General features: G+C 47.5%; 1 protein-coding gene across 1 annotated transcript; it reads left to right on the top strand.

Annotated features, from left to right (window-relative positions):
- The first annotated feature begins 4,485 nt into the window (after positions 1-4,485).
- LOC147916746 (uncharacterized) lies at positions 4,486-9,414 on the top strand. The gene is given in 5 exon segments (XM_087431787.1): positions 4,486-6,216; positions 6,218-6,465; positions 6,468-6,770; positions 6,773-9,051; positions 9,356-9,414. Coding segments are annotated over 5 exon segments (4,422 nt in total). The 5' UTR covers positions 4,486-4,633; the 3' UTR covers positions 9,365-9,414.
- Positions 9,415-10,058: the final 644 nt, after the last annotated feature.

Raw genomic sequence — 10,058 nt, 5'->3', positions numbered from 1 at the left:
CTGCTTTTCTTGTTTCTTTCATTTCATGTATTACTGCCTTGGACTTTGACTTATAATCATCTGGAAAGGTGATGAAAAAGTGAGAAAAACTCCTAGAAAGTGGGAAAAAGATTGCCAACTTAAGCAGAGAGACAGATCTAGCCTCGATGTTGCAGGAGGAACAGCTAGACAGTAGCAACAACCTGTGGTTTTGATCACAATAGAAACACAACATCACCAAAACAAGATCATGATAGAGGATTCCAACAAAGAGCAAAGATGAGGGAAAAACAGATTTCTCTACCAGGTCATGAAGATGAAGGCAAACTCCATCAGGTATTAGCTCAAGTTCATAGGGCACTAATTTGAATTAAGTGGATGATATTTTGGCCACATCTTCTTACCCTTATGACACCAGCCTTTTCCCAACCCCCACACCACTACTCTTCTATCTTACACCAACAGGATAATTCAGGAATCACCACTTGAAAATGGAAAAGATATGATCTTTATCAGCATCTGACTTTTCTGTTTCTTCTAAAACATGAATTCAGCATGCCAGTGATTGTGGGGAGATGAAAAAAATAAACATGGAGAAGTGGTCAAGTTTCAAGTAATCTTAAAAATAGTTCTTACTATAGTAAAATCAAAGCGACATTGCAAGGTGACCTACTGTGGTAGCAATGACAATTGGAGGAGAAGTCAGGAATAAAATATCTCGGATCCTTTGTCTACCAAGCCAGGGGTAAAACTGCTTCGGGGAAGATTCCCAGAGCCTCATGTCCTCATCTGTCAAATGGAGATCATACTGATCTTCACAGGCACCTCACAGAGCCGCTATGGCTATCCAGTGAGATAATGCATTCTTTTGTTTATGCAAATAATAATAAAAACAAAACAACAAACAAAAAGCGCTAGTTCTACTTTCTCAAGCTTTGTGCTGAATGCAACAGTAAAACAATATAAAAGACAAGGGTCCCATTCAGTCTGATACCATTGAAATCAATAATAAAATGTTTAATGATAGATACGTATGTGTAGCGAAACTACAATGAAAATCAAGGGAATAATAAATACACAATTAGGAATCGTGATTAAGTTTGGGGATGAGGGAGATGTATTCTCTCAGTGAGAGGTATACGGGAGCTTTAAGATGGCAATATTCTGTCCTGTAAGCTAGTACTGAGTACCTGAGAGTTCACTTTAATCATTCTGTGTACCTTCTAGACTTATATGCAATTTAGGTAGATGTAAGAAATATTTCTTAATTTTAAAAAATCTCCTTAAAAAAGACATGGGAGGGTCGGCCCCGTGGCTTAGCGGTTAAGTGCGCGCGCTCCGCTGCTGGCGGCCCGGGTTCGGATCCCGGGCGAGCACCGACACACCGCTTCTCCGGCCATGCTGAGGCCGCGTCCCACATACAGCAACTAGAATGGATGTGCAACTACGACATACAACTATCTACCGGGGCTTTGGGGGAAAAATAAATAAATAAAATCTTTAAAAAAAAAAAAAAGACATGGGACTTTTTATCAAAGACTGCGTAATGTATTTGGAAATAAAGGCATGGAAACCAACAATGATAAATATAAAATTTATATGCTTGAGTGTTGATATTGATAAAGGGACTTGGGGTTAGTTTGTCAAAGGGAAGGTTTCACTGTGATTCTGACATTTGGGGTTTTCAGAGGGAATAGGGGAGAAAGCATGCAATAGAAAACAAAACAAGAAAGAAAAGGAGGTTGTGAACGAGCAGTCTGCGTGTTTGGGGCAGCTAGTGCTTCGGAATGTAAAGACCAGCTGTTGAAGATACAAGGCCTAAGAGAAACACTTGGAAAACTAAAGAATAGAGAGGGAAATGGATGAGTTCCAGAAACATGCTCAACACAACATTTTGCACAAGTCACTATGTCTCTGGGATTCAGTTTTCTCATTTGTAAAATCAAATAGCATAGAAAGTGGTGAGAATCAGATGACTCACCAGCCTTAAAACTGAGCTTGTTCAGACCCTGTCCTCATGGCCTACAGTGAGACAGAAGTCCTTCAACAAGTTCCTGCTGCATTTATCTCAGCACCCAAAGCTGGGTGCCAAATAATGGAGAGGGAGGGACCAGAAGAGCATATGCCCTCACCAAGCCACCTCTCTGAGCTGCTGCACGGTTTACGGAAACAGTTTGGGCAAAACAGTTTAGTGTCAGAGTTATTGCTACATAATCCTAAGGAAGATCACACAGTTTAATTTTTCAGTAGCTTGGCATTAATATTTTATTATAATTATTTGAGAGGTAGGTTAGTACGGCAAAACCTTTACCCAGTAATTGATGACCCGCTGGGTACTGAAGGGAAGAGCCATATGGGGAGGGAAAAAGTGCACAGAGGAGATTAGAAGTTTACATTCACAGAGGGCTTATTTTCATATGCAAACAGATATATAGAGCTTGAAAGCTTTGAAGGAGTGGAGAAAAAGGAATAAGCAGAAAATCATGAATGTGCTATGAAGAAAATTAGTTGGGATAATTTAGCTGTAAGGAAAGCAAGATGAGGCATGAGTAGAGGATGAGTAAAATGGATGACTGGAGGCTGTGCTTAAAAATAGTAGTGGTGATGGCAGCTAATTTTATTGAAACTTACTATGTATTAGACATTAAGATAAATACTTTTCATATATTACCCCATTTTACTCTTCTAGCTTACTCTGAGGTAATTGCTGCTATACATCTCCATTTTAAAGATGATAAAATGTGATTTACCAAGATTAAGTGATTTATTCAAGGTCATACAAGTGGTAAATACGAGTGAAAAGGTTTGATCCCAGATAGTCTTTCCAAAAAATTATCCTTCTTATGTGTTACCGTATTTTGTTGATCTGTTCTCTCTTAACTCACTGGTTTCACTATGTAAGTCTATGATCAGCCAGAGCAGCAGCTGACCACTGGGTGGGAGAGATCAGAAGCGAGACTGTTTCCTCCCAGTGTGTGTGTGTCACTTGTTCATTGTATGTCTTCTGCAACTAGTGAGATGAGAAAATATGAAATATATTGGACAGCCAATATTTAAATTAATTCCAAGCCTAAACTGTGTACTAGGCCAAATGTTCACCTATCATTCTATTGTTCATTCAAGTTTGTGTTGAGACTTCTGTCCAACGGTGCTCATTGGAGAACTATCCTATGAGCTTCATGTGACAGCACACCACAAATATTTTACCTGCAATATAGGAACGACTCAAATTTGAACAATAGGGGTGACATTATCAAACTCCCACCAAAATAAAGTCTAAAGCGAAAGTCCATCCCGTATCCAGAAAATTAAAATCGAAAAAATTTACAGTCCAAAAATCTCCTCCACAACTTTTTCCTCAGCTTTGTCTCAGTCATAAAGATTAGTGAGCTGTCTTGGTGGAAGCTAGTGTCCTTCAGGAGCTTCAGCCTGGAAGTATCTCTCCCTGCATCTATTATGGCTTACAGCACTTCCAAAGTTAGAATAATCCAAGTCTAAATTAGTCATGTCTTCCACTTCCACATTTCCAAAAATCTGTAGGTATAATCGTAAGCACATCAGAACATCAGGGTCACATCCATAAAACTTAGAAATGCATGCAATTTCTTAGTCTCTAAGTAGTTTACTCCTGGCAAAGTAATGTTACTAGCACCTAGTACATGTTTTAATCTAAACATTCACTGCTGTTTCTGAAGGAAGTAAATTATATTAAAAATTTAAAAGTTAATACCTTAGAGACAGGCACCTCCACACCCTAAGGATTCCTGGTATAAGGGGGAACGTTTATCGATCCTGACTGACTCTATTCATAGAAGACTCGCCCTAAACTGTTCGGGGAAAATTGAGAACAAGAGAGTGCTCCAGAGGGATAAGTTTGGGAGGGTCGGGGTGGAGGGGGTCCAGATGGGGACGCGTGTGTGTAACCTGATAATTGCTTCGCGCCATAGCAATTCGCGCCATAAAATGTAACTGTTTAAATGTTTTAAATTAGCCAATCATGTAAGACCGCGCCAACCTTTTCCCGCTTTATGCTTCCGAATCCTATAAAAGAGCTTGCCCCTTAAGGTTCGGGGTCGACTCCTCTGTCTCCTGCGAGACATACGTGTCGACCCGGAGCTCCGCTTAATAAAACCTCTTGCGTTTGCATCAAGCTCGGTCTTCTGTGTCTGTGGTTCCGCGCCTTCCCGAGGCTGGAGTTGGGGTTCCCTTTTTGGGATCCTACATTTGGGGGCTCGTCCGGGATCTGCGCGGTCACCCCAGACTCCGAAGACCCCTTGGAGGTAAGCCTGAGTGACTGGGTGTGTGAGTGTGTGCGGCGCCGCGAAGCATTGTTTTGGTCTCGGTATCTGGGCAGCCGCCGCTTCGGGCCATGAGGACCGAGCGGCTGCAGTGGCAGACGTGCTGGGAACTGCAGGCTGCAACCCTGGGGGACGCCCCAAGGGACAAGGGGAGTAAGGAAAGCCTGACCACCCCTTTTCAGGTGGAAAAAGAAACGGTACTCTTTTTCCCAGGGAGGACACGAAAACCCCTCCCGTCTGAAACCGCCTTCGGTTGGCTTGTAGAGACACCAACCGGGCAAAGTTGTTTATGTTTTGCTGTGTTTTTGGTGTTCGTTGTTCTGTTTTTGTTCGTTACGTGGACCTCATTTGACGGGATGGGACAGACTATGACGACCCCCCTCTCTTTGACCTGAGACCACTGGACCGAAGTGAGAGCAAGAACGCACGATTTGTCGGTAGGAATAAAAAAAGGGCGTTGGCAGACTTTTTGCACCTCTGAGTGGCCCACACTCAATGTGGGTTGGCCCCCTGAGGGGACGTTTAATCTAACTGTTATTCTCGCGGTGAGGGCTATTGTTTTCCAGGAGAGACCGGGGTCCCATCCTGACCAACGACCATATATTACAGTGTGGCAGGATCTAGTGCAGAACCCACTCCCGTGGGTTAAGCCATGGGTAAAAGCGGAAAAACTAGGCCCCCGAGTCCTGGCGCTACAAGATGCGGAGACACGAAAGAAATCGAAATCAACTCGAACAGCGGAGTCGGAGACCCCTTCGGCCCCCCCCGGGGTCTACCCTGAGATTGAGCCTCCTCCCGAATGGCCCCCTTTCTCGCCTCCCCCTTACCCCTCCCCCACTCCAGGATCGCAATCAGGACGGAGGGCGACTGGCTCGGGTCCCTCCGCTGGAACCCGAAGCCGCCGCGGAGCCACTCCGGACGGGCCTGATACCACGGTGGCGCTCCCGCTAAGAGAGTATGAAGCTCCTGCGGGACCCAACCAGCTGTCACCCCTCCAGTACTGGCCTTTCTCTTCCTCAGACCTGTATAACTGGAAAAATAACCATCCCCCCTTTTCAGAAAACCCCGCCGGATTAACCGCCCTGATAGAGTCCCTAATGTTTTCCCATCAGCCCACTTGGGATGACTGTCAACAGCTCTTACAGGCGCTCTTCAGCACGGAGGAGAGAGAAAGAATCACACAGGAAGCAAGAAAGAACATCCGAGGCACCAACGGGCAGCCGGCAACGATAGCTGAGGCGGAAGAAGGGTTTCCGCACAACCGACCCAACTGGGACTATAACACGGCTGAAGGTAGGGAGTCGCTGTCCGCTTACCACCGGGCTCTAGTGGCGGGTCTCCGGGGAGCCGCAAGGCGGCCCACCAATTTGGCTAAGGTAAGAGAGATTCAGCAAGGACCCACTGAACCCCCCTCCGTTTTTCTAGAACGATTGATGGAGGCTTACCGCAAGTACACGCCCTTTGATCCGTCCTCGGAAGGGCAGAAGGCCTCTGTCATTATGGCCTTTATTGGACAGTCAGCCCCAGATATAAAGAGGAGATTGCAAAGGCTAGAGGGGCTGCAAGACTACGACCTGCGGGACGTAATAAAGGAGGCTGAAAAGGTGTATCATAAAAGGGAGAGTGAAAAAGAAAAGCGAGAGAGAGAGAGAAGGGAGGCTGAGGAGAGGGAAGACAGGAGAGACAGGAGACGAGAAAAAAAACTAACTAAAATACTGGCCGCAGTGATAAAAGCGACAGGGCCAGATCACAGACAGTCAGGGAACCTGGGCAACGCCCCACGACCAGGCTCACGCAGACGGCAACCCTTGGACAAGGACCAATGTGCCTATTGTAAGGAGAGAGGACACTGGGCAAGGGAATGCCCCAAGAAAAGGGCCACACCCAAGGTGTTGTCTTTAGGAGAGGACGAAGAATAGCGGAGACGGGGCTCGGGCCCTCCCGGAGCCTAGGGTAACCCTAACTGTTGAGGGGACCCCTATGAGTTTTCTGATTGATACTGGGGCTGAATATTCAGTACTGAAGCAACCTTTGGGGAAATTAAAAACTAAAAAGACTCTGGTTGTTGGAGCCACTGGGCAGAAACAATACTCATGGACTACTTCCCGGACAGTGGACTTGGGGAAAGGAAGGGTGTCCCATTCCTTCCTAGTGATTCCTGAATGCCCGACCCCGTTGCTAGGTCGAGACCTTTAACCAAACTGAAAGCTCAAATAGATTTTGCTCAACCTCGGCCTACAGTATCCTGGTCCGCACCTACCACCATGATATTGGCCCTGGAGCTAGAGGAAGAATATCGGCTCCATCAGCAGCCTAAGCCTAGAGCTCGGCTCAATACCGATAAGTGGCTGATCGAATTTCCAACGGCATGGGCTGAAACCGGGGGACTAGGGACGGCTACGAGAATTCCCCCAGTCGTGATAGATCTTAAGGCCGGAGCCCTCCCGATAAGGGTGCGTCAATACCCAATAAGCAAAGAGGCCAGAGAAGGAATCCGCCCCATACGCAGAGGCTGCTCCAACAAGGAATCCTGGTTCCTTGCCAGTCTCCTTGGAACACCCCCCTCCTGCCTGTAAAAAAGCCTGGAACTAATGATTATAGGCCGGTCCAGGATTTGAGAGAGATAAATAAAAGAGTGCAGGATTTACACCCTACCGTGCCAAACCCATATAACCTACTCAGCTCCCTCCCCCCATCACGAAAATGGTACACTGTCTTGGACCTGAAAGATGCATTCTTCTGTCTACGGCTTCACCCAAAAAGCCAATTACTTTTTGCTTTCGAGTGGCGCGACCCTGATATGGGGATCGTTGGACAACTGACTTGGACGAGACTACCTCAAGGTTTTAAAAACTCCCCTACCCTGTTTGATGAAGCCCTCCACAGGGACTTGACTGATTATAGGGTTAAAAACCCTCAAGTGACTCTTTTACAGTATGTAGATGATCTACTATTGGCGGCGGAAACCCCGGGAGACTGTGAAGAAGGGACCAAGCGCCTCCTGGCCGAGTTGGGTGAGTTGGGATACCGGGCGTCGAAAAAAAAGGCACAGTTGTGCCAGGAAAAAGTAGTCTACTTAGGCTACACACTAAAGGACGGCCAAAGGTGGTTAACCGACGCACGGAAAAAGACTGTGACCCAGATTCCGGCCCCAACCTCCGCTCGCCAGGTAAGGGAATTCCTGGGGACAGCCGGCTTCTGCCGATTGTGGATCCCTGGGTTTGCTACCCTGGCTGCTCCACTGTACCCATTGACTAAGGAAAGTGGGAACTTTGTCTGGACTCTAGAGCACCAGAAGGCTTTTGAGACTCTAAAACGGGCATTATTAGAGGCACCCGCGTTGGCCCTACCAGATTTGACCAAGCCCTTCACCTTGTATGTAGATGAAAGAAAGGGAATCGCCCGGGGAGTCCTAACTCAAGCCCTTGGGCCCTGGAAGCGCCCAGTCGCATATCTATCAAAAAAACTGGATCCGGTAGCCAGTGGATGGCCCTCCTGCTTAAGGGCGATCGCCGCCACTGCCCAGCTGGTGAAAGATGCAGATAAGTTAACTCTGGGCCAACAGATAACCGTAGTAGCCCCCCATGCCTTAGAAAGCATTATCAGACAGCCTCCAGATCGATGGATGACTAACGCCCGGATGACTCACTACCAAAGTCTGCTCCTAACTGAGAGAATTACCTTTGCCCCACCGGCCATCTTAAACCCGGCCACACTACTGCCCGAAGCGGATGATGAAATACCTGTTCACCAATGCGGCGACATCTTGGCATCAGAAACGGGGACCCGACCCGATCTGCCGGATAAGCCATGGGCTGGGGCCCCTAATTGGTATACTGACGGCAGCAGCTTTATGGCAGAAGGTAAGAGGATGGCTGGGGCTGCTGTGGTAGACGGGAAAAAGACTCTGTGGGCAAGCAGCTTGCCGGAAGGGACTTCTACACAAAAGGCTGAGCTTATCGCCCTGACACAGGCGTTAAGGTTAGCTGAGAATAAGACTGTGAATATATACACGGACAGCCGGTATGCCTTTGCTACTGCCCATGTTCATGGGGCTATTTATAAACAAAGAGGGCTGCTTACCTCGGCCGGAAAAGATATCAAAAATAAAAAAGAGATTCTGGGCCTCCTAGAGGCTATACATTTGCCTAAAAAGGTGGCAATCATCCATTGCCCAGGTCATCAGAAAGGCACCGACCCCATAGCTCAAGGGAACCGCTTAGCAGATTTGGAAGCCAAGCGGGCGGCACTAGGACCTATGGTCCTGACTCTCCAGGGAGCTAAGGTCAACAAAACTGTCTCCGGTGGGGAACTAACTAAAGAAGAGAAAGACCTTTCCGTTGCAGAGGGGCGAGAATATCTATCACATCTACATCGGCTAACCCACTTGAGCCCTCAGAAACTAATTAAAATTATTGAGGCCTCCCCGTACCAGGTACCAGATTTGAGAAAGGCGGCTGAAGAAATTTATAAGGATTGTAGAGCTTGCGCTCTCACAAATGCTGCAGTTACCAAATACCGCACTGGACATAGACTCCGGGGAGATAGGCCCGGAACCTTTTGGGAGATAGACTTTACTGAAATCAAACCGGCCCGGTATGGAAATAAATATCTTCTAGTATTTGTAGATACCTTCTCGGGATGGGTAGAGGCTTTCCCCACCCGAAAAGAGACTGCCTCTGTAGTAGCCAAGAAGATATTGGAAGAAATCCTTCCAAGATTCGGGATCCCAAAGGTCATTGGATCTGACAATGGTCCTGCATTCGTTGCCCAGGTAAGTCAGGGACTGGCCAGTCAACTGGGGATCAATTGGAAATTACATTGTGCTTATAGACCCCAGAGCTCAGGCCAGGTAGAAAGGATGAATAGAACAATTAAAGAGACCCTAACTAAATTGTCCATAGAGACCGGTGATAGTGACTGGACAGCCCTCCTGCCCTTTGCCCTGTTCCGCGCCCGGAACACCCCACAGGGACCCTTAAAACTTACACCCTTTGAAATCCTCTATGGAACCCCTCCCCCTTTGGCACAAATAGGGATACATGACCCTGACATTATACCTTCTATACCTTTGTCAGCCCGCTTGAAAGCACTTGAGGCCGTCAGGCGCGACATCTGGAACCAGCTAAAAGAGGCCTACCAGCCTGGTGATCAGCTCATCCCGCACCAATTCCAGGTTGGGGACTCTGTCCTTGTGAGACGACATCGGACGGGGTCATTAGAGCCACGTTGGAAGGGGCCCTACGTGGTGCTCCTCACTACGCCCACAGCAGTCAAGGTGGACGGTATAACCTCTTGGGTTCACGCCACACACGTAAAGAAGGCACCCCAGAATGCAGCAGATCTCTGGAAGGTGGAAAAGACTGATAACCCTCTTAAGTTGCGTTTGCGTCGTAGGAACGGCGAGCAGCTTGTCCAATCCTGACCCCCACGCTCCTCAACTGCTCACGTGGCAAGTCGTCTCCCAGGTAGGAGATATAACCTGGTCAATCCAAAAAACTGCTTCCCCTTGGACATGGTGGCCAGACTTACACCCTGACCTTTGTAAACTGGCTATAGGAACCCCCGACTGGGATTTCATGGGTCGACAAGGGGGGGCAAAACAAGCCGGAGGATGCCACTCCCCCCATCGCAAGGGTAAACTAAAGGCATACTCCTTTTACGTGTGCCCCGGTCACCACAGACCTCGTTCAATTGACTCCTGGTGCGGGGGCAAGGAAGACTTCTACTGTAAAAACTGGGGATGTGAAACCAGTGGGACTACTTATTGGGAACCCTCCT

The sequence above is a fragment of the Ceratotherium simum genome, chromosome 6, assembly GCF_057802395.1.
Source record: "Ceratotherium simum simum isolate JZ-2026a chromosome 6, ASM5780239v1, whole genome shotgun sequence".
Classification (NCBI taxonomy): Eukaryota; Metazoa; Chordata; class Mammalia; order Perissodactyla; family Rhinocerotidae; genus Ceratotherium; species Ceratotherium simum.
The sequence above is the reverse complement of the archived record's forward strand: the minus strand, read 5'-3'. Positions and strand labels throughout refer to the sequence as shown.